The following is a 25,820-nucleotide window of genomic DNA, read 5'->3' on the forward strand; positions in this document are numbered from 1 at the left end:
TATACTAATCTTAAGTGGTACATTACCTCCCTGTGGATACGACATATAATCTGTTTACTATCGTGACCGAAGTATAACTAATTGGGCGACATCACACCTATATCCCACAAACTAGCTACTATAGTCAATTTCTTGTTTTTTTTTCCAATAGCCAATTTTAAATGATGCCAAACTATTCAATGTATAATGTACATTTATTTTAAATAAGGGCTTCACCTAACAAATGTGCCTAATTTTAGTTAATTTATTTTTTTATCGCATCTGACTATTTAAAGGAACTATCAAATTATAAAATATTTATGTCTATTCATTTGCCCCAACTCCAATATATAATATTATAAATAGGATAGTTCTCTATTCATAATAATTCAAAATATCATTAGGACTGAAGAAAAATGAATTGCTCAACATTCTCCTTTTGGTTTGTTTGCAAAATAATATTTTTCTTTCTCTCATTCAATATCCAAATTTCAATAGCTAATCCTCAAGAAAACTTCCTTAAATGCTTCTCGGAATATATTCCTAACAATCCAAAGAAATCCAAAATTCATATACACTCAACACGACCAATTGTATATGTCTGTCCTGAATTCGACAATACAAAATCTTAGATTCACCTCTGATACAACCCCAAAACCACTCGTTATTGTCACTCCTTCAAATTTCTCCCATATCCAGGCCAGTATTCTCTGCTCCAAGAAAGTTGGTTTGCAGATTCGAACTCGAAGCGGTGGCCATGATGCTGAGGGTTTGTCCTACATATCTCAAGTCCCATTTGCTATAGTAGACTTGAGAAACATGCATACGGTCAAAGTAGATATTCATAGCCAAACTGCGTGGGTTGAAGCCGGAGCTACCCTTGGAGAAGTTTATTATTGGATCAATGAGATGAATGAGAATTTTAGTTTTCCTGGTGGGTATTGCCCTACTGTTGGCGTAGGTGGACACTTTAGTGGAGGAGGCTATGGAGCATTGATGCGAAATTATGGCCTTGCGGCTGATAATATCATTGATGCACACTTAGTCAATGTTGATGGAAAAGTTCTAGATCGAAAATCCATGGGAGAAGATCTATTTTGGGCTATACGTGGTGGAGGAGGAGAAAACTTTGGAATCATTGCAGCATGGAAAATCAAACTTGTTGTTGTCCCATCAAAGGCTACTATATTCAGTGTTAAAAAGAACATGGAGACACATGGGCTTGTCAAGTTATTTAACAAATGGCAAAATATTGCTTACAAGTATGACAAAGATTTAATGCTCACGACTCACTTCAGAACTAGGAATATTACAGATAATCATGGGAAGAATAAGACTACAGTACATGGTTACTTCTCTTCCATTTTTCTTGGTGGAGTGGATAGTCTAGTTGACTTGATGAACAAGAGCTTTCCTGAGTTGGGTATTAAAAAAACTGATTGCAAAGAATTGAGCTGGATTGATACAACCATCTTCTACAGTGGTGTTGTAAATTACAACACTGCTAATTTTAAAAAGGAAATTTTTCTTGATAGATCAGCTGGGAAGAAGACGGCTTTCTCAATTAAGTTAGACTATGTTAAGAAACTAATACCTGAAACTGCAATGGTCAAAATTTTGGAAAAATTATATGAAGAAGAGGTAGGAGTTGGGATGTATGTGTTGTACCCTTACGATGGTATAATGGATGAGATTTCAGAATCAGCAATTCCATTCCCTCATCGAGCTGGAATAATGTATGAACTTTGGTACACTGCTACCTGGGAGAAGCAAGAAGATAACGAAAAGCATATAAACTGGGTTCGAAGTGTTTATAATTTCACAACTCCTTGTGTGTCCCAAAATCCAAGATTGGCGTATCTCAATTATAGGGACCTTGATTTAGGAAAATCTAATCCTGAGAGTCCTAATAATTACACACAAGCACGTATTTGGGGTGAAAAGTATTTTGGTAAAAATTTTAACAGGTTAGTTAAGGTGAAAACCAAAGCTGATCCCAATAATTTTTTTAGAAACGAACAAAGTATCCCACCTCTTCCACCGCGTCATCATTAATTATCTACCCATACTATGTATGCTCCCAAGTATGAAAATCTACATTACAACTGTGTAGACTATCATAAGATATATGTAATAAAATAAATTGTCTTTCTTATTTCAATAGAAAATAAAATAATATTATTTGAGCTTATATGTTTATGGAACAATTTTAGTTTACATGTTCATGGATTAGAACATTATAATATATTTATTATTAAAATTTTTGGTACGTGTTCTTAAAATGATAATTGAAGTTTTATAGTAAAAGAATATTGTGTATTGACTTTTTTTTTTTTAATTATAATCTAGAGTTACTTTTTAGAATTTTGAGTATATGTAGATAAGTTATAATCTTATTTTACTTTATTAAAGAACTTTTGGTTCAATTAGATTAATGATAAAAATGTTTGAGATCCACATATCCCTCTCCTTAGAAATTCAACAAGCTAGCTCTCGCATTACCAACCAAAATTTCTACAAACTCAAGACAATCAAGATTAACATAATTCAAAATACAAACTTATATTATAGAGTAGAAAACTTTAGATAACCTTCAAGAACTCTTCCATAATTAAGGTAGTATTTACATGAGAGGAATGATAACAAAAAAATAAGAATGTGAATGGGAATGAAAATAGGAATAGTAATGAAATAGTATAGAATTTAAAATGTATTACAAAAATTGATAAAAAAATTATAAAATATTTTATCATCTTGCATTGGAATAATATTTCATTCCAATTCAAAATAGTATAATCATCCCACCAAAATGATGGAAAACTTATTTTATTGGAATAATATTCTAATACTTTAAAATGCAACCAAATAAAGGAATGAATCAAAAATTATTTCTTTCCATTCTATTCCGATTCATTACTTTGACCCAATTGTCACATTTTAAAGATTGAATTTTCCACCAAACAATCTGAATGTATGGTAAATGAATCCCAATTGAGAGTGTGAGTTGTGTGATTGCTAAATAGCCAAGAGCTCTCCTTGTTTTGATGATTAACAAATATTTAATTATTATTTGTTATTAAATAAATTTTTCAAGAAAAATTGGTATTTTTACCAAACTCCTTAAATTGACTAAAAATGGATTCAACAAGCATATCAAGAGCAAAAGATTCATCAAGGGATCAACAACTCAAGACCCTATTCAAAAGAGGTCTTCAAAATCTCAAAGTCAAAAGTCAACCTGAAACTCAAAGTAAAAGTCTACTCTCAGGAAAAGTACACTTTGGATCAAAACATATAAATCAAGCTAGAAAGCTCATCTACATCAACACTACACAAAATCAAATGGTATAAATTTACTTCAGTCTTCTTAAAGTGATTTGCATAGCACAGTAGGGTTTATAAGTACAAATTTTGGCCCACTCACTAACTTGTGCAGTAAGTTTTCTCACTTGATGGTTCAAAAAAAAAATTAATTGAATTTCTAAATCACATTTTGTTTAACTAAGAGAACAAAATTAGAATTTTTAAAAATAGATAATCGAGTAAAGAGTTATCCACGTTATAGTGTCGAAAAATGCATGTTTTGAAACTGCCTGATTTTCAGCCTACCTTTTTTCAAAAAGGTAGTCCGTTTTTCACAGAATAGGTATTCTGTTTTAAAAATAGAAGTCTATTTTTCCCAAGATTTATTTTGAAATGCGTGCTAACGGCTATAAACGGCTACTTTTCACACCAACACTATATAAACTTGATTTTTACTCAACAATAGGAGTTAAATGAGCATTTATATCATATACCTAACATATTCATGTGAGATTAATGAGCTTCCAAGTTTAAAATCCAACAAACACTTTTCACATACTTTGAGCGAAAATTTTTGTTTATCAATCTAGGTTTCTATTGTATTATCATAATTCAAGAGTGATTTTGTTTGTAATTTCAAACACAATTTCATATTGTGATTGAGGTGAGGTTGGCACTTGTATTGTAAATAACTCAGTTATAGCGAGATTGTCACTACAACAATCTGAGAAAGAGGTTAATAGTCCTTGGCGTTGTAAAACTATTGTAAGATGTTTGGAAACACCTTGGTGAAAATTTCCTGATTGTAAGGGTTAGTCAAGCCTGTTAACTTGGCTCGATGTTGGAACTCAAAGCTAGGTCCATAGCTTTGAAGACCAAGGACATAAGTGGCTTAGCTCTACCGAACCTTGTAAAAATCGAGAGTTTGAAATTTCTTACCCTTAAACTCTTTACTTTAAAAGTTTGATTATTTGCTATACATTATTTCTTGCCATATTACTTGCATTTATTTGATTAAGTGTTTAATTGCATAGTTTTGTGTTAAAAGTTTTCAATTTACCGAAATTAGCTTAAATTTCCAATTCAACCCCCTCTTAAAAATATTTCTTGGGCTAACAATTGATATCAGAGGAAAGGGTCAATTTATTTGATTAGATTTCACTATCTAGAGCATGGCGTTTCCAAGTAATTCACAAAATAACATGTTGGAAGGTTTTAGCACAAATAGAGCACCATACTTCAATGGAGTATATTTTCCTTATCGAAAAATTAGAATGAAAACTTACCTTCAATCTGTAGACTATTATTTGTGGCATATTGTGTCTAGTGGTCCTTACATTGCTAAACATGTTATAAATGGTGTAGAAGTAATTAAGACTTATGAGGTATATGAGAATGATAAGAAAATGCTTTCTAAAAATGCTAAAGCTAAATATGCACTTATATGTGGTTTGGATAAAGACATATACAAAAATATTGAACAAGCCTCAACCGCTTTTGATATGTGGAAAATGCTTAAAGTTATTCATCAAAGAACTAGTGCTATGAAAGAGACTAAAATTCAAATTTATTCCACTAAATATGAGAACTTTAAGATGAAAGCAGATAAAACCATTGCTAACATGTATACTCGCTTTACTACAATTACTACTGGTTTTAATTCTCTTAGCATAGTACTTACTCAAAAGGATATGGTGACCAAGATTTTAAGAAGTATCACCAAGACTTATCAAGGGAAAGTGGTTTCCATTCATTAAGCCAAAGATCTCTCAACACTTTCCTTGGAAGAATTAATTAGCTCACTCATGAACCATGAAATTTTCATGACTTCTTAAGAACAAGAGGAAGTTGAGAAGAAAAAGAAGAAAACTGCATTCAAGTCTACCTCCTCCCATGACATTAGTGAAGAAGATGAGGATAGCTTATGTAGTCACATGGAGGACTTGGCACTCTTCTCCAAGAAAAACAAAAAGTTCATGAAATTCAAAAAGAACTTTGGAAAGAAGCCACAAAGAGGGAGTGACTCAAAAGAAAGAAGGAGCAAAGATGATCCACCAATTTGCTTTGAATGCAAGAAGCCCAGATACATGAAAATGGATTGTCCAACGAGGAAGAAGAACAAATACAAAGGAATGGCAATGTTGGCGGAATGGCTCAATAGTGATGAAGAGGACTCCGAAGATGAAGTAAAGAATGAAGTAGCAAACATGTGCATGCTGGCACTCGATGATGGGGTAAGCATTTCTAGCCAAAATGATTGTGATAGTAAAAATGATGATGATAACCTAGATATGTTATATGATGAGTTGTCTAATTCATTTAAGGAACTATTTAATGATTTTGGTAAATCGTTTGTTAAAAACAAAACTCTTAGAGAGAAGACCAACATGATTCTAAAAGAAATTAAGATTTTGAAAATAAATGAGAGGAACTTTTAGGTATGTCTCAATGTGCTACATGTGCTTCATATAAGAAAAAAATTGTTCATTTAAATGCATAAGTGAAAAGCCTAAAGAATGACATATATACTTTCACTAGAGGTAAAGAAGGTTATGATCTTATGCTAGGAAGCCAATCATGTGGTTTTTCAAAAAGTGGCATTGGTTATGATCCTAGTACAAAATAAAAGTTCTTAAGAAACTTTTTTGTGAAATCATCTAGTGTACCTCACTTTACATACTCATATTGTAACTAAGATGGCCATACTATTTCCTATTGTCATGTGAAGAAATATGAATGTCTAGGCAACACTAAATGGGTACCAAAGGGTTCTATAATAACAAGAAAGGACCAAAAATTATGTGGGTACCAAAAGCCAACAAATGAACTTGTTTTTCTAGGAATCAATAAGAAAGAGTCGAAGCTTATGGTTCATGGATAGTGGATGTTCAAAGCATATGACCGATGATCCATCAAGATTTTCAAGCTTTAAAAGCAAGGAAAGTGGCTTTGTCACTTTTAGAGAGCTCAAAAGGGAAAATCTTAGGACTTGGTGATGTCGGTAACGTATACCCTCCATGTATAAAAAATGAGCTTCTTGTTGATAATCTTAAACATGAATTGCTTAGTATTAGTCAATTATGTGATACAGGTTTTCGTGTTATGTTTGAATCCTCAAACTGCTCCATTGAAAATGCTTCAACCAATGAAGTTATTTTCCTTGGAGAAAGGAAGGATAATGTGTATGTTATTGATGTTGATTCATTTGATAGTAAAAATAAATATTTAACCGTTAGTATTAGTCAATTATGTCCTAATCTTTGTTATTGCATAGAAAATTAGGACATGCTAGTATGGATTCTATCTCAAAATTAGTTAGAAAAGATCTTGTTACTGGTTTCCATCTATTCCTTTGTCAAAGATAAACTTTGTTATGCAAGCCCATTTGGAAAACAAATTAAAACATCTTTTCATTCTAAGAAAGAGATTTCAACTACTACACCTTTGCAATTGCTTCATATTGATTTATTTGGACCTTCTACAATTTCTAGTCTTGGTTGTAAATACTTTGCATTTGTAATTTTTGATGACTTTTCAAGATTTACTTGGTTTATTTTCTTGACACTTAAAAGTGATGTGTTGGAAAATCTTGTCAAATTTTGTAAGAGTGTGCAAAATGAAAAAGGATATTCTATTACCTCCATTGGGAGTGACCACAGTGGTGAGTTTGACAATGATGCCTTAGAATTTTTTTGTGATGAACATGGTTTTAACCATAACTTTTTGGCTCCAAGAAATCTACAACAAAATGGAGTTGTACAAAGGAATAATAGAACAATTCAAGAAACGACTAGGTCGATGCTAAATGAAATCTCACTACCAAAATATTTTTGGGTCGAGGCCATCAGTAATTCTTGTTATATTTTGAATTGTGTTTTCATTAGGCCCAACATGAATAAAACCCCTCATGAGCTTTGGAATGGGAGAAAACCCAACATTGGCTATTTTAGAGTTTTTAAATGCAAATGCTAAATTTTAAACACCAAGGATAACCTTGGAAAATTTGATGCAAAATCCGATGTTGGAATTTTATAGGGAATTAAACTCATAGTAAAGCTTATAGAATATATAACAAAAGAACTAATTTTGTTGAAGAATCTATTCATGTTATTTTTGATGAGACTAACTCGCCTACAAGCCAAAGTTTAGATGATGATATTATAGGTTTGGGAGATGAGGTTCAAAATCTTGATATTGGAGAGACTTCCAATGCTCCTTCACAAACTGCCAAAGAGGAATCACCCGTGGAAACAGTAAATGAAAGTCAAGGTATGAATTCTAACCTTCCACATGAGTGGAAATTCAAAAGTGCTCATCCTATAAACCAAATTCTAGGTGATCCTTCTCAAGGTGTCATTACTAGAAACTTCCTTAGAAACTTGTGTAATTCCATTGCTTTCATTTTTCAAATTTAACCAAAGAATTTTAAAGAGGCTGAAGTCGATGAATTTTGGCTTCTAGCTATGCAAGAAGAAATAAATCAATTTATAAGAAACAACATTTGGGTGTTAGTTCCAACACCGTCACATCAATTGGTTATTGGAACAAAATGGGTCTATAGAAATAAGGTAGATGATCATGGGGTCATTGTGTGTAACAAGGCTAGATTAGTGGCCCAAGGTTACAATCAAGAAGAAGGAATTGATTATGAAGAAACCCTTGCCCCGGTAGCAAGACTTGATTCCATTGGAATGTTGTTAGCTTTTGCATGCCACAAGAATTTTATTTTGTACCAAATGGATGTAAAAAGTGTTGGATTATTGTTTTACCAGGAACTAGATTTACTACCATGTATGTTATTTAATATTCAAAAATTTGAATTTCTAAAACAATGTAATATAAGCACATATAAAGTTTAAGAAACCTTACATTGGTTGTAGCGGAATTAAATGACTCATTTCACTCAGATCTTTAACCCTAGTATCCTTTCTGTAGCATGGTATCACAAAGATTTGAGCCCGACTCTCCTTCACTTGAATTGGATTCTTCACATTCTTACACACTATGATTGAGTACAAATTTTTTATGTGTGGGCATGTAGTCTATCACTATAGGGTTCGAAAATAGAAGAGAGAAACAGAGAGAGAAGGATTCGAATGAGATAGAAAAGATGCCTCAATTTTTTTTATTTTTTTTTACTAAAGGCAAGTGAATTATTAAGCTTCCAATTTTGAGTCCATCACTATGTATATATAGGAAACCTTCTAGGTTTAGGTTTGACTTATTTGGCTTTAAAAAATTGATAAATAAATTGTAAAATAGAGCATAAGTGGCCGGCCTTGAAAGTAGGCCCTACCACTTTGCAATTTTGCCATTTTTCAACTATTTATCTTATGTTTCTCAAAATGCCATAATTTCCAATTCAACCACTTAAATGCCAAAACTATTTATTTAATAATTAAAATTAATATTCAAATAAAATTTCTTATTTAATATATTTATTAATTAGACTTAATAAAGTCTCTTAATTGACAAATAAGCCCTAGAATCTCTTTTCTTCACAATTAAGCCCTAGCTTAGTGAAAATTCATAAGCCCTAGAATCTCTTTGTATGAAAGGTTTCGGAAGCAAGCACCTCCGGTCTTTCTGGGAGGTCCAGATGTGGTGAAGGCCGAACAGTGGCTAACGGTGATCACCAGAATTCTGAATTTTATGGGTGTCACCGGGAATGACAGAGTGGTGTGTGCCACCTTTCAGTTCCAAGAAGACGCTCTTGTACGGTGGGACATGGTGTCTCAGATCCATGATGTCACTACCATGACCTGGGAAAGGTTCCAGGAATTCTTCAATGCCAAGTATTATAACGAGGCGGTCAGAAGCGCCAAGAGGAAAGAGTTCACCCACCTGACCCAACGGGAGAATATGAGTGTGACAGAGTATACTACTCAGTTCGACCAGTTGGCGAGGTTAGCCTAGGGGATAGTGCCAGCGACTTCGGCAAAAGGAGAAGTATCTGGACGGGTTAAATGTGAGGATCAAGCACGACTTGATGATCACCACCGACGACAAGACCACCTATGCTGAGATGGTGGAGAAGGCACTGCAAGCTGAGGGCGCAGTTGGATGTATGTCGGAGTCAGCTAGTACTCCAGTGAGTGGCGGGGCTCCTACCCCTCCTGCATCAGGCTTTAGCAGGGGGAGTAGTGGTTCGGCCATGGACCAAAAGAGGAGAACATCCACTGCATCCGGTGGCTTGAGTCAGAACAAAAGCATCCGGGGTAACCAGATTAGAGGTAGTCGTCATAGCGGTCCAAAGACCCGGTTTTCTTATCCGGAGTGCCCCAGCTGCAAAAGGCACCATCAGGGTGAGTGCAAAGGTCAGGGATGCTTTCACTGTGGCATGCCCGGACACTTTAAGAGGGATTGTCCCCAGCTCCGATCAGAGGCACCGAGGGCTCCGGCGAGACCCACTCCGGCTAGGGTGTTCGCCAGCACTCAGGCTGATGCAGATGCCAGCCCTTCAGTTGTAACAGGTCAGCTTTCAGTTAATAACTCGTATTACTCGGTCTTTGTTTGATTACGGGGCTACACATTCTTATGTGGCAGCCAGAATCTTTAGTAAATTGGATAGACCGTATGATAGATATCAATCAGGGTTTGGAACCCTATTACCTGGCGGAGAGTTAGTTATCTCCAAAAGGTGGATTAGGTCTATGCCGATCAGAATAGATGGTAGAGAGTTAAGCGCTGACTTGATAGAGATAAGCTTGGTAGAGTTCGATATTATTTTAGGAATGGATTTCCTATCAAAATATTCGGCTAGTATTGATTGCAAACGGAAGATGGTGATCTTCCAACCGGAAAGTGAAGAACCATTTGTGTTTGTTGGTTCAGTTCGGGGATATCGCATCCCGGTGATTTCGGCCATGTCAGCTAGGGAATTATTGCATGGTGGATGCTTAGGGTTTCTGGCCGTGGTGGTGGACACCACTCGGCCAGATACCATTTGGCCAGAGGACATCAAGGTGGTTCGGGAATTTTTAGATGTTTTCCCGAAGAACTTCCAGGGTTACCACCTCAGCGGGAGATTGACTTCGTGATAGATTTGGCACCAGGGGTGGAACTGGTTTCCAAAGTCCCATATAGAATGGCTCCAGCTGAACTTAAGGAGTTAAATATTCAGCTCCAGGGGTTGCTTGACATAGGGTTTATTCGGCCTAGTGTGTCACCCTAGGGAGCCCCGGTTTTATTCATCAAGAAGAAAGATGGAACTATGAGGATGTGCATCGATTACAGAGAATTGAACGAGCTAACAGTGAAGAATAAATATCCACTACCTAGAATCGATGATCTGTTTGATCAACTTCAGGGGAAGATGGTATTTTCTAAGATTGATCTCCGCTCGGGTTATCATCAGTTGAAAATCCGAGAGGAGGACATTCCGAAGACGGCTTTCCGTACTAGGTATGGACATTATGAATTTCTGGTTATGTCGTTCAGACTAACCAATGCTCCTGCAGCCTTTATGGATTTGATGAATAGAGTATTCAACGATTTCCTCGATATCTGCGTGATTGTGTTTATCGACGACATCCTTGTGTACTCTCAGTCAGAAGAGGAGCATGAGTTACATCTTCAGATGGTTTCGCAACGGCTTCGGGAACACAAGCTTTATGCCAAATTCAAGAAATGTGAATTCTGGCTATCTCAGGTGTCTTTCTTAGGGCACATCGTTAGTAAATATGGGATCAAGGTGGATCCCGGGAAGATAGAATCCGTCAGGGATTGGCCGAGACCGAAGACAGTGACAGAGATTAGAAGCTTCTTGGGTTTAGCTGGGTACTATCGTAGGTTCATGGAAGGGTTTTTAAAAATTTCAACACCCTTAACTGAACTTACAAAGAAGAATCAGCGGTTTGTCTGGTCAGACAAGTGCGAAGCTAGTTTTCAGGAGCTGAAACAGAGATTGATTACCGCTCCAGTGCTAGCTTTGCCTTCAGACAACAAAAAGTTCGTAGTTTATTGTGATGCATCCAGACAAGGTCTAAAGTGTGTGCTGATGCAAGCCGATCGGGTTATTGCTTATGCCTCCCGTCAGTTAAAGGATTATGAACAGCGATACCCGACTCATGATCTAGAGTTGGTCGCGGTGGTTTTTGCATTGAAGATCTGGCGGCATTACCTTTACGGAGAAAGGTGTGAAATCTATACCGACCATAAAAGTCTAATGTATTTCTTTACTCAGAAAGATTTGAACATGAGACAGAGACATTGGTTGGAATTAGTGAAAGATTACGACTGTGAGATTCTTTATCACCCTTGGAAGGCCAATGTAGTGGCTGATGCCTTGAGCAGGAAGGGTCCCGGGCAGGTAGCTAGCATGGTTCCGATCTCACCTCAGCTAGCAGAGGACATGGTTAGATCCAGCATTGAGTTTGTGGTAGGTCAACTTCACAACTTGACGCTGCAATCTGATCTGTTGGAAAGAATCAAAGCCGCTCAGATGACTGATCCAGAGTTAGTGAGGATCAGAGATGAGGTTTCGGCTGGTCAAGCCAGGGATTTCTCAGTGTCAGACAACGAGATGCTTCTGTATAAAGCTAGGGTTTGTGTTCCGAGTAGTGTGGAACTCAGGAGTGAGATCTTTGAGGAGGCTCATTCTACCCCTTATTCTCTGCATCCCGGCACCACTAAGATGTACCAAGACCTTAAACCATACTTCTGGTGGAGCGGTATGAAGAAGAATTTGGTAGAATTCGTATCGAGATGCCTCACTTGTCAGCAGATTAAGGCTGAACATCAGAGACCAGCAGGGTTGTTGCAGCCTCTAACCCTACCAGAATGGAAGTGGGAAGATATCACGATGGATTTTTTGGTCGGGTTACCTAGAACCACGGGTTTGTTTGATTCCATCTGGGTAGTGGTGGATGGATTCACGAAATCTGCTCATTTTCTGCCTGTTAGAACAACATTTATAGTGGATCAGTTGGCAGAATTATATGTTAGCGAGATTGTAAGACTTCACGGGGTACCGAAGTCTATAGTTTCGGATAGGGATCCGATGTTCACCTCCAAGTTTTGGCAGAGTTTGCAACGAGCAATGAGTACAAAGCTGAAATTCAGTACAGCATTCCATCCTCAGACAGATGGTCAGTCCGAAAGGACAATTCAGATATTGGAGGACATGTTACGAGCCTACGTTATGGATTTCGAAGGCTCTTGGAATAAATATCTACCGTTGATAGAATTTTCTTACAACAACAGTTATCAGAGTACGATAGGGATGGCCCCCTATGAACTGTTATACGGTAGGAAGTGTAGATCTCCCATCCACTGGGATGAGACAGGGGAGAGGAAATACTTAGGTCTGGAGTCAGTACAGCGGACCAATGAGGCAATAGAGAAAATAAAAGCTAGAATGCTCACCTCACAGAGTAAACAGAAAAGTTACGCAGATCCGAAACGCAGAGATGTTGAGTTCCAAGTAGGGGACCATGTGTTTTTACGAGTGTCTCCAATGAAGGGGATCAAACGTTTCGGAAAAAGAGGCAAGTTATGCCCCAGATTTACAGGACCTTTCGAGATTCTCGAGAAAATAGGTCAAGTGGCATACCGGTTAGCATTGCCTCCAGCTTTGTCAGCAGTTCACAGCATATTCCATGTCTCGATGTTGAGAAAATACGTTTCAGATCCCTCTCATATACTCAGTTATGAGAGCCTTGAACTGCAGCCAGATATGTCTTACGAAGAACAGCCAGTGCAGATCCTGGATAGAAAGGATAAAGTCCTTCGGAATAAGACCATAGCATTGGTCAAAGTTCTCTGGAGAAACAGCAAGGTGGAGGAAGCCACCTGGGAACTAGAGTCAGATATGAGAGCTCAATATCCAGAGTTATTCAGGTTAGATTTCGGGGACGAAATCCTTTTAAGGGAGAATAGTTGTAAAGACCGCTTAGTTTAATTTGGAAATTAGCAGTTAATCATGTTTAATTATGAAAATTATTTATAGCTATTTAAATAATTATTTATACTGTTATTATTGAATTCTGAGATGCATTTTATGTCATTTAGTAGTTTTCATAATTTTGCATTTCCGGTGCCCGGTAACATGGAACTCGGTGTTTGGCTCAGTAAAATCACAACTTAGTATGTTAGTAGATTGGGACGGTTTATTAGACATTGGGAATGTCCGGAATGGCCGGGAATTTAGAATTTCCCAAAATACCCCTTTAGTGTTATTTATGAGATTTTAGTGTGAAGGGGCAAAATGGTCATTTTGCCCCATTATTGCTTGTCCTTTTGTGGATTTTAAATGTGGAAAATAAGGGTTTATTTTGTTAAGTGTTGGCTGAAATATAAGGTTAATAAGTTGCATTTACTTCATTTATTCAAAATTTCAAAAGTTAGAAAAATTGGAAAATTCAAAGGCTCTCTTTCTTTCTCTCCTTTTCGGTTTTGAGTAGCTGGGTTTGGGGGGGATTTCTCTTGGATTTCAAGCTTATTTTAGCATAGGTTTTGACCTCAAGTTGTTTGTAAGATCCTTGTAGCTCTCCCTTTTAGTTTCTTGTTGAATTTTGATGAAATGTTGATGTTTGCATGCTTAGTTTAAGTTGATGTTGTTGCTGTGATTTTGTAGTTGTTTGCAGAGGTTTAAGCATGACTAATTGATGATATTAAGCTGCTTGTGATGCATGATTGTTAGGATGTTAGAGTTGTGGAATTTTTAGTGTAAAAGTTTAAGTTTTTCAAAGAGAAAATTGGAATTTTAGTGGCTGTAGTTGTTGCATGAGTTAGGGTTTGCTTTTTGCAGTTTTTAAATGCTTGAATATGTGATTTTAGTCAAGGTTTAATGCATGATATGTTGTTTAGTCAAGTTTTGAGTGTTAGAACTCAATCTTTGACCTTTAATGGTGAAATGAGTTTCTGTGTGTGAAGCTCGGTTTTGTTGCTTTAGAAATGTTCTAGGGGATATATAGAACAGGTCTGGAAGGTCTTGTGTGATTTGGATTGGATTTGAAAGAGTAATGAATTTTTGAGTTCTGCCTGCAAGGAACCGGAATTCCAGTTGTGCATCCGGAATTCGGATGGGCTTTGAAAATTTCCGAACCGGAATTAGGTTGGACAACCGGTCTGCCGGTTGGGTGATTTTCAGAAACCCTAGTTCTCCTCGTTTTTATGTTATTTGGGGTATTGCCATGCTTTTTGTCGATAGGGAAACTTTTAGTTCCTAGTTTAAGTCCCCGAGAAGTGATTTAGCGTATCACTTATAGTGTTGTAATTTTTATGGTTTAGGAGCCTGTAACCCGCCGCGCAGTTAGTTCCAGTCAGGTTGACCGGCACACCTGAATTCGGAATTGAGGTAAGATTAGTATAACAGTATGCATATACAGATTACATGTTTAGTGTGCATGTTAGGAAGCCTGTTAGATTACATTAGATATGTATGTTGGCTTCGAACCATCCGACTGTGTCACATCGGTACAGGCTAGAGTATGACTAGCAGCAAGAGTATGACCAGTTTGACCGAGTATAGGCTGACACTGTACCACATCGGCAAAGGCTAGAGTATGACTAGCAGCTGGAGTATGACCAGTGTGCCGAGTATAGGCTGATACTTAGGTTGGTGGTTCCATACTATTTGACGTATCACATCGGTACAGGCTAGAGTATGACTAGCAGCTGGAGTATGACCAGTTCGACCGAGTATAGGCTGATACTGTAACACATCGGTACAGGCTAGAGTATGACAAAAACTTGTTGCGAAAATTATTAATTACTACCTAAGTGCACGCAATCAAGTAGTATACTCACGCAAGTGAGGTCGAACCACAGGGAATTGGATTAATTACTACTAAACTATACTTATAATTCTATTTGGCAAATCAAAAGTATTTATGATTGAAAAAGGAAGAAAGAAATTCAAGAAACTTAAAGAAACAAGTGAATATTAATCAAGATGAGAGAGTAGGGAGACGAATCCTGTTGTTAAGTTACCAATGTTAATGTCTAATTTCTATCCTTCTCTTGAAGTGAATGACAGATTATAAATTAACCTAGCTCTTTTCAGATCTTCTGGGTTCTAAATCTCATGCTCTCTAATTAATCTCTTAATTAAACTAACATGAAATTAGCATTAAGCAATAATCTAAATGTCACAAAGGCTATGTAAATACTTTCGTTTCACATCAAAACCTAGACTATCCAATTTTAGCATTCTCAATTCTCACTTTTCAGATTTCGAATTGAGATCATAAAACATGTAAAAGGTGATCATTCTTTCACATGGACATTAAACACAAATATGAATAGTGTTCACAATCAAGATGGAGGAATGGCAATTATTCATTAACTAGGAAAAACTTAAACAACATTCATCATTCTCCCTAAAGAGGAGTTTAGTTCAAAACATCCATAATCAAATCCATAATTAACATTGAAACAGAAAATAGCATAGAAAAATTAAAGAGAAGAGAAAGAACTAGTTGAAGCAATTGATTCGGGTCGCCACAAGCCGCTCTTCTAGCCTCCTTCTTTGTTTCTAGGGTTCTAATTCTGAATAATCCCTAATTTTCATGAGCTCCCTCTATTTAAACCAAGTTTCATCTTTAAAATTCGTGAAATTATGAAACTGCCCAAAAATCCCGTCTCTGGGTCCCCGTCGCGACTGGCAAAGCCACCGTCGTGACGTGGTTAAACTTTGAAACTTCGAGATCTTCTCTGCCCGGTTCCGTCGCGGCGGCATATTGCCCGTCGCGACTGGAACAGGCAGCGACACCAATCTTGGTTTTTCTTCTCGATTCTTTCAATACTTTTCCTCAATTCTTGTACATACTTTCTTTAAATGCCCGAGGACCTAAAACCAAAGAATCAAGCGTAATATAGCCCTAAAACTAGAAACAAAGAGTGAAAACTAACCGAAAATATGACCCGAAACTTAGACTAATTTTAGCCTAACAAATTCTCCCAAACTAGATTCTTACTCGCCCTCGAGTAAGATAAATACCACTAACTACTAATCTACTAACTCCACTAAGAGATAATCACAATACTACTGCTCATGTGTTGTCCTCTTTCATTGCTCAAACTAGAATTTCAATCCCACTAACTCTAACAATTAAATTAGATGCTCAGTTTGTCACATACTGCATAAACACAAGATGACTTCACAATCGAAACAATGTTATAATGGTTTTACTCTTTCCAACCATTCCACTACCCGATAACTCATATGCTTGCATGCTTACCTCTCTCCACTAATGTTGACAGCATCCTTTCAGAATCAATAGGGCTTTTTGAGGTTCAGAAGGTATGGCTTAGATATTTGGAAAATGAAAAACAAATAACCCACAAGCTTCTTCTAATTTCAAATTTCCCAAAGTGTTCCCACAACTAACCATGATTGAGAAAAAGAAAATTTTCTTTCTTTTTTCGTTTTTTTTTCCCAACATCACTGAATTTTTTTTTTTTGAATCATGTTTTTTTTTCATTATTTTTTTTTTCAGTGATATTGATCTTACCAAATATCTCTTTTTTCTCAATCTTGCAAGTTTTTTTCTTTTCTATCTTCTCTCACACCATGTATTTTGCTCCCCCAAACTAATTATATAGCTTATGATATCATTGATAAAATAGTGAGAACAAAATTAAAAGTGTGGATACATATTTCGGTTCAACAGGTGAAGAACAAAACAAGTTTAGGCTCAAGAGTGTTAACTAAGGATAATCATTTCATGGTAGGCTTGAAATGCTCAAACTATCCAACAAATGCCTAAATCATATTCCTATTGAATGTTGTCAAGGATTTCGCCTCAAAAGAATAAGACATGCAAGTTCTAAGCTATCCAGTCAATCTTACCACAAACCATAGTAAAATAATTATAACATATTTCACAGATCATCAAATTGCATTCTTACACATGTTATACAAGCATCCAAACTAATCCAAAGAGTTAACAGAATTAAGCACACAGTTATTTTGCAATTTCAGAGCACATTACAATAAACAGCAGCACACAATTATCTTCTAGCTTTTTGCCCATTCCTAACTAAAAACAGAAAATTAAAGCAGAAAATTAAAAATGCAGAAAATATTTCTTTTTAAATCCTTCCCCCCAAACTAAAGATTCACATTGTCCCCAATGTGACATTAAAGAAAAAGGAAAAGAAACTTACCTGAGCGCCTCATCAACAAGCGGTTGACGCCCGTAATACGTGTCATGCAAGACAACTTGAAAATTATTGTTGTACTTGCCTTCAAGCTTGGCAAGTGATGAGTTTGAACTAAAATCAGCACCAACAACATAGGACTTTGGATGATGTGCTTGGGGAGAAGCCTTTCGTAGCTCGTAGAGGATATAATATGATGTAGATGAAATATATGGATTCATAGGTGGTTTATCAGTCAATATCATTGATGAAGTCGAATCAATGATGCCATGTTCTTCTTCATCCTCCAACGTCACAGTTTCTACACTTTCATCTAACAACTCTTCTTCTTGTTGCTCACTCTCCACTTGGCTATCCATACCCTCACTTGTGATTTCATATTCAATGATTTCCTCTTCACAAGGATCTTGGTCTTCAATTGTAGGCTCATTATCTTCCTTGTATTCAAATAATGACCCTTCTTCATTGTGGCAATAACTCTCATAACTTTCATTATTGGAGTTATTACATTCTGAATCATGAGCCACTAAATTATCACATAAGGATCTCACCATGTCAGTTAAGCGATTAATCTCTCCTGGAAGTGATTGTAGAAGTGATAGTAGTTGCTCCTCTTTTTCAGTTTGTTGGGATGAATTTGGGCAATAAGGTGGGTACTGGTGACTCCAACCCTGAAGTGATGGATCCCAATGCCAGTCGTAATCAAACTCTGCCATATTATTCAACAAATTTATTACATCATAACCTCTCATTAATAGAGGTGCTCCAGTTGCCTCTGCTCCATAATCAACCCAGCTTCTGGTTTCATTATTAAGTCCATTATAAAAGAGCCACGTAAAACATCCACTTGAGAAAGTGGCATAACATCTCTCTCCAAGCTCTTTAAATTTCCTCCAAGCAGAATAGAATGATTCATTGTGTTGTTGGACAAAATCCTCAAGATATAGCATCTGGATTTATCTTGCAGGTCAAACTCATAAGTACAGCATTAGTAAAGTTAAAAAAAATAAAACTAAATTAGTACTAAAAAGATAAAAATTTGAAACAACAAAATTAATACTAAAACTAAAAAGAAAAACCAAATTAGAACAAAATTTAATTTTTAATAATATTACAAAATTTAATCTAAAAGAAACAGATTAGAAATAAGCAAAAAAGAATTAACCAAAGTAGAAGTTAGTATAATTTTATGTAATATCAATCTTTATACAATTTCCCAGCAACGGCGCCAAAAACTTGTTGCGAAAATTATTAATTACTACGCAAATGCACGCAATCAAGTAGTATACTCACGCAAGTGAGGTCAAACCACAGGGAATTGGATTAATTACTACTAAACTATACTTATAATTCTATTTGGCAAATCAAAAGTATTTATGATTGAAAAAGGAAGAAAGAAATTCAAGAAACTTAAAGAAACAAGTGAATATTAATCAAGATGAGAGAATAGGGAGACGAATCATGTTGTTAAGTTACCAATGTTAATGTCTAATTGCTATCCTTCTCTTAAAGTGAATGACAGATTATAAATTACCCTAGCTCTTTTTCAGATCTTCTAGGTTCTAAATCTCATGCTCTCTAATTAATCTCTTAATTAAACTAACATGAAATCAACATTAAGCAATAATCTAAATGTCACAAAGGCTATGTAAATACTTTCGTTTCACATCAAAACCTAGACTATCCAATTTTAGCATTCTCAATTCTCACTTTTCAGATTTCGAATTGAGATCATAAAACATGTAAAAGGTGATCAATCTTGCACATGGAAATTAAACACAAATATGAATAGTGTTCACAATCAAGATGGAGGAATGGCAATTATTCATTAACTAGGAAAAACTTAAACAACATTCATCATTCTCCCTAAAGAGGAGTTTAGTTCAAAACATCCATCATCAAATCCATAATTAACATTGAAACAGAAAATAGCATAGAAAAATTAAAGAGAAGAGAAAGAACTAGTTGAAGCAATTAATTCGGGTCGCCACAAGCCGCTCTTCTAGCCTCCTTCTTTGTTTCTAGGGTTCTAATTCTGAATAATCCCTAATTTTCATGAGCTCCCTCTATTTAAAGCAAGTCTCATCTTTGAAATTCTTGAAATTACGAAACTGCCCAAAAATCCCGTCTCTGGGTCCCCTTCGCGACGGGGTTAAACTTTGAAACTTCGAGATCTTCTCTGCCAGTTCCCGTCGCGACTGGCATATTCCCCGTCGCGGCGGAACGAGCGGCGACACCAATCTTGGTTTTTCTTCTCGATTCTTTCACCACTTTTCCTCAATTCTTTTACATACTTTCTTTAAATGCCCGAGGACCTGAAACCAAAGAATCAAGCGTAATATAGCCCTAAAACTAGAAACAAAGAGTGAAAACTAACCGAAAATATGACCCGAAACTTAGACTAATTTTAGCCTAACAACTAGCAGCTGGAGTATGACCAGTTGGACCGAGTATAGGCTGTTACTTGTCAATAGTACCGTCCCTATGAACGTTCAGGACTCAGTATCGTGTTGCACACGGCAGTTAGGGTTATGGTCAGGGGTATTGGCGTCTGATCATGACTCGGGATTTATGTATGATTATTATTATGCTTTTCTTACTGAGTCTGTCGACTCACAGTTCTATGTTTATGTCTAGGTAAGGGAAGGCTAAGGCTGATGGACCGTGAGCGAGCCAGTGAAGATTGTACATGTCGGGGCGGTTAGGCCTGGAGCGTACGATCCTCGAGACAGCAAGGCTATTTTTTGTAATTAGTCGCTAGGCGACAAGTATTTTGTATAGACAGTAAACTTTTGTAAATGGTTTTGTAATCGGGATCCCAAGTATTTTGTATAAATATTTTATAAGTTTAATTAAAAAGAAAAAATTTTAATTAATCACGTTTTCCATAAACCTCGTTGATTAGCAATGAGCTGCACAGTATGTTTAAAAATCGCGTAATACGCCTATGCTAGTTAGGGTGTTACATTGACTCTCGCCTAAACGGGACACTGATATCAGTTTGTTAAAAACCTTGGAAATTATTTAGGATTGTATGTTTTAGTATTTTCACTTGTCATTCCTACTTGATATATGTTTAATAATTTCTGAATTGTGTATGAATTTATATTGAATCATGTTATTTTTTGTTATTAAGTTGTAGTTTGATTTCGAATCTTCATTGTTGGTCTAACATGGCTTGTTTATCTAATGAGATAAATCCCTAGTGGATTTTCACCATTAGACATACATAATAGTGTTAGATCTCGAAAGATAAATATTGTATATGCGACATCTAGCTGTTCATCAATTGATGACACCTTAGACTAGTATTTTTACGATATGAAACTAGAAGATTGTATAAATAAGATTACTTTGACATTCGCTAATCGAAGCATCGTTGGATTCTTATTTATAAACGAAATTATCCTAATTCCTCCTAGCTAATTCATTTCGAATTAGCTCAATAACATATCATTGGATGAATGGTCTATAAATCATTTCATGTCATTCTATATTTTCTCTTAAGAAATTAAATGATGGATATGATTATAATCCCGAAATTCTATTCCCAATTGATATAAATCCTCAATCTTAGAAATCTCCTACTTCTATGGGCAAATCTGACTTAGAATTTGTATTAGTAGTGGTGGTCCAAGATAGAATTACTCATTATATTTGGTATAAATTTAAGTCTTTGACTTTAATTTTAGATTCTAAATAAAAATTTTCTTATACTTCTAATTCCAGGATACAATACAGTTACACCTTGACAAGGGTTTAATATCCATCTTCTATTAATGGATTCAAACTGTATGGAATATGAGTTAGGTATTCTGTGACCAGGATCCACTTGCACTATTCTAAGAACTCTTTGATGTAACTAAACCTAAGTCATCAAAACGACACAACCACATTTTTTTTAATCTATGGCATTTGTATCTTGTTCATTGTAAATTTGACAAAATCAATCTCTGCAAAGAGTTAATATGCCTATATCCACTGAAAGTAGTTCATCTCATTCGCAGATGGATGTACATTCAGGGGTGGATATGAGTTTTTCGTTGTATTCTTAAAACGATAACTCTAGATATACCTTTTAGCAAGAAATTTGAAATGTTTGAAAAATTTCATTAATTTCTAGCAATGGTTAAAACCATTAAGGTAAGTGGTTAAAGATCTTGCGAACTGATAGGGGTGGAGAAATAGTTAGTAGATATGCAGTTCAAAAATCATTAATTTGATTTTTGAATTTTATCCAAACTTACCTCCCCAGAAATTTCGAGTTGCATGTTGATGATTAGTTACTAGTCGTTGCCTAATTCCTTCTATGGTAATACAATTTCAGAATGATGTAATGGTTGTATACTTAATGTAAATCATTACTAGATTCATGGATGACCTAATCAAAATCTTAAGAAAATCTAGGACTGTTAACCATGGTTTGTTAGCTGTTCTAAGTGATTAGGGGTGGACCATCCCATTGTCAATAGATAAGAAAATGTTTGTTCAAACAAATACTACTTTTCTAAGAAAATGACTAAGTCTGAAAATCAAGTAGCAAATAAAGGAGATATTTAATTCTTGATTCCAAAAGTGTTCCATCATCTTACATATGATGATCCCACTGCCTCTGTTGTCTTGTCACAACCGAAGAGATCAATACCATTTAGTTTTCTTCGACATAATTCACTGTACCTTGTTGTAGTGGGAGAGTTTCTAGGAACTCACCTTCTTATGAATTGGGAGACACTAGTGATATAAATCCATTGTGAGTTTAAACAAGTAATGGATTGTCAAGAGAAGAAACTAAGAAGAAAAGCTAATAGAACTATGGTTTAATCCATTCACATGGAATAACCTAAAGTTTTCTATTACAAGAACATAAAAGGAAATTTTAGTTAATAAGTCTATTCTATGGACTTAACAAATTTCCTGTTCCTAGTATTATAGGTTTGAGTTTATCTAAACCTATGGCTTGTTTGTAAGTCTATTCTATGGACTTAACATCCAACTATCCAGTTAACCTTGTTGCACGAGTATGTGTGTTAGCTTGTTTGTAAGTTTTATAAAACCTATTATTGCTTGATTGCAAATAGCCATGGTTAACTTGTTGACAGATCTAATGATCTGATTTTAACCCATGGTTCAATTGGTCAAGTAAATAATTTGTAACAGGTAAATTTTACAATCTTCTTTCATCTGTGTATGACCTAGCAACATGATAGGATCCATCCAAATGTGTGCCTGTGTGAGCCTATATGTTTATTTTATTATATAGATGCATATAGGTTGTTGCTAAATAAAATGTCACATCATGATAGATTTTATTTAGGTCCATTTAGTTATTGGACCTATTCAATTAATAACAGTTATTTACTTTAAGGTTACATTCCTCTCTTTTGGGCCTTGTGTGAGAGTTGGGGGCCATTAGAAGTGGGTACGACATACTGAACCCAGCTCCCCCTCACATGAACTACCCCAATTGTGAAGGCCCATTTGCCTGATTTGAATAACTGTGCTAGGTTAATTAAATTAGTTTAACCTAATAAAATTGATTATCAACATAATTAACTTTTAAAATATATGAAATTTATTTTCATTTTAATATTTTAAAGTTAATTTTAAGAAAAACACTCTTAGTTTTAGATATTATTTCTAGACAAACTATTTGTATTTTTCTTGTATTTAATTAAATAAAGAATTTTAACTAACTAGATTCTTTCTTAAGCTTATTTAATTAAATATTCCTATTTAAGTTATAAATTAGTTATTTTAACTGATTTTTCTTATCTAACTTAAATTTGAATATTTTATTTAAATTTAAAATTAAGTTGAGGAATTCTAGGCATTAGTTATTAAAGATTCTTAAGATATTTTTTAAGTTCGTTTTAAACTTAAAATGGAATATTTTTCAAATTAAGTGGTTACAACTTAATTTTTGATATTTAATTAAATTTAAATTTGAAAATATTTAAGTTCTAGATTTTTTCTATAACAACTTAAATTAGATACTTTTTCAAATTTTTGTTGAAAAGATACTTAATCAAATAAGATATTTTCTAAATAGTTATTTCTAGACTACTTATTATTTCTAATATTAAATAGGAAAATATTATACATTGTGAAATTAATTATTTAAATAATTAATTTTGGTACAATTTAATTTAAGTATATTTTTTCCTAGTATTAAACTAGAAATTAATAATTAAGCCTTCTCTACACTTAATTATTTATTTCTTGAATTTAATACATTTAATTAAATTGAAAAATTAAATATCTAAGTTGATTTTCATCATGACACTTAAATATTTCTTTTTCATGACACTTAGTTAAATAGAAAATTATTTTTTAGTTGAAATTTAATTTTTCAACTTAAATTTAAATAATTTTCAAAATATATTTTTTTTATTTTATTAATCAATTTCGAATTGCATTTTATAATGCAAGATGTTTTTGAATTTATCTTGAAAAATAGATTAAGTTGTAAATTAATTATTTAATTTAATTAATTCTTGGACCAACTTAAATCAATGATTTTTTCATTTATTGATTAATTTAAAATAAATGAATTAAAGTATATTATTAGAAATTGAATTAATTAGTCAAAGGAAAATCTAGATAGGTGATATTTTTGCTTGAAGTATTTTTTTTAAGTAATTATTATTTAAGTATTTCGAAGATAGTAAAGTTTTAATACTTTCTTTTTCAAAATACAATAAATATATTCTCATGAAAATTTATTTTGAGTTGCAAATTAATTTAAATTAATACAACTTAAATAATTTTCTTAATATTTATATATCAAAATTACTACTAAGATGGAAATAATTCAATTTACTTCAATCACCATCTATGTATAATTTTATAAATATTAAATTAAATTCTAATTTAGAATTTTAATTCTAAATTCGATATTTAATGAATATATTTTATTATAAATAATAAAGAAAATACATTTTAAACAATGAGCTTTATTATTATTAAGATATTCGATCTCCATTGTTGGTTTTACATATCGTTTGTTTTAGTGAGTAATCCTCCCTAATGGAGGAACGTTCATTAGCAAGTTCGGACCGTTTAATCTCAAAAGATAAGTAGCTTTGTAAGTGTTTTATATGGTATGGATCACCCTAATGGTGGCGACTGTATTTGACTTGCAAAATATGAAACAATGGTAGAAGCTCATAAGATAGAATAGCCTTGACTCTCGCCTAAACCGGGCAACGCTAGATTCCAATCTTGATCGAATAAAAGGTTGCTAGAATGTTTAACATTTTAGATGAGCTGACAACTCTATTCAATAAATGGTAGCTTTGACTCTCGCCTAAACGGGACACTGATATCAGTTTGTTGAAAACCTTAGAAATTATTTAGGATTGAATTTTTTTTTGTATTTTCTCTTATCATTCCTACATGCTATGTGCTTATAATTTCTGAATTGGATTTTGTGTTAAACCATTGTTGATTTCTATTTATTATTTTGTAGTATCCTGTATAACCATGATGAATTCCATGTTATCACTCTTGACCGAAAATAAGCTAAATGGATCTAACTGTTGGGTTTTATGCCCTAAATAAAACTCATTTCGTATAATCAGATTTACTTATTAATAAAGATCAGAAATAACATTTTATGTTGCATGGTTCACATGATTTATTTCATTATTATATGTATATAATGTATGAATTCTTTTTAAGCCCAGAACATATGAGTTTGTTAAAGATTATAGTGTTGTCAGCACAGTGGAATATAATCTTTATTATATGTTCAAAAGTTTATTCCCTGATTTGTCAGAACACTGGATTTAGACTGACATGGTATAATCAGCGATAGGTATTCTTACACCTTGGAAAAGTGTTATGTCCTTTCCAGGACATTGGCAAAGTTTACCAGTATCGTATGTATGGAGTATACATCGGAAGGGACCGATATTGAACTTTGATTAGATATATTAAAACTTACCGTAATATCTATTCAATTCAATATCACCTGTTGATCCTAGATCAAATGATCTTAATCTTGATATAGTTAGGTTCAATCTCAAGAGTGTTATTCGTGTTCTTTGATTTGTTGGTTAAGTCTACTTTTGAGTCAGGGTGATACGTACATTTTGGGAACACGGTAATGCAATTGAGTGGGAGCGCTAACATAAATATGGAATCTATAGCTTCTATTTGGCAAATAGAAAGTAAAGGATGATTTCCTTCGAGCTTAACCAAACGAAGATAAATGGTGGAGATCTCATTTCACTTAGCTAAAATATCATTTATACAGGGTTAAGTGTTTTAAGGATAAAATACATTGTAGGGTGTTACGGTAATTTAATCCCTTTACAGTGTAAATCATCTATATAGAGGATCATTGATCACATTAGGGTTATAACAATGGATAACTAATGACGTGTCTATATCATGGAACATATAGAGCGTTCTATATGACTGAGAGTGCA

The 25,820-nt window shown here is 34.4% G+C and overlaps 1 protein-coding gene across 1 annotated transcript; it reads left to right on the top strand.

Annotated features, from left to right (window-relative positions):
• Positions 1-353: 353 nt before the first annotated feature.
• On the top strand, positions 354-2,134 carry LOC115697880 (cannabichromenic acid synthase). The gene is given in 2 exon segments (XM_030625046.2): positions 354-530; positions 532-2,134. Coding segments are annotated over 2 exon segments (1,638 nt in total). The 5' UTR covers positions 354-395; the 3' UTR covers positions 2,035-2,134.
• The last annotated feature ends 23,686 nt before the right edge of the window (positions 2,135-25,820 follow it).

The sequence above is a fragment of the Cannabis sativa genome, chromosome 7, assembly GCF_029168945.1.
Source record: "Cannabis sativa cultivar Pink pepper isolate KNU-18-1 chromosome 7, ASM2916894v1, whole genome shotgun sequence".
Classification (NCBI taxonomy): Eukaryota; Viridiplantae; Streptophyta; class Magnoliopsida; order Rosales; family Cannabaceae; genus Cannabis; species Cannabis sativa.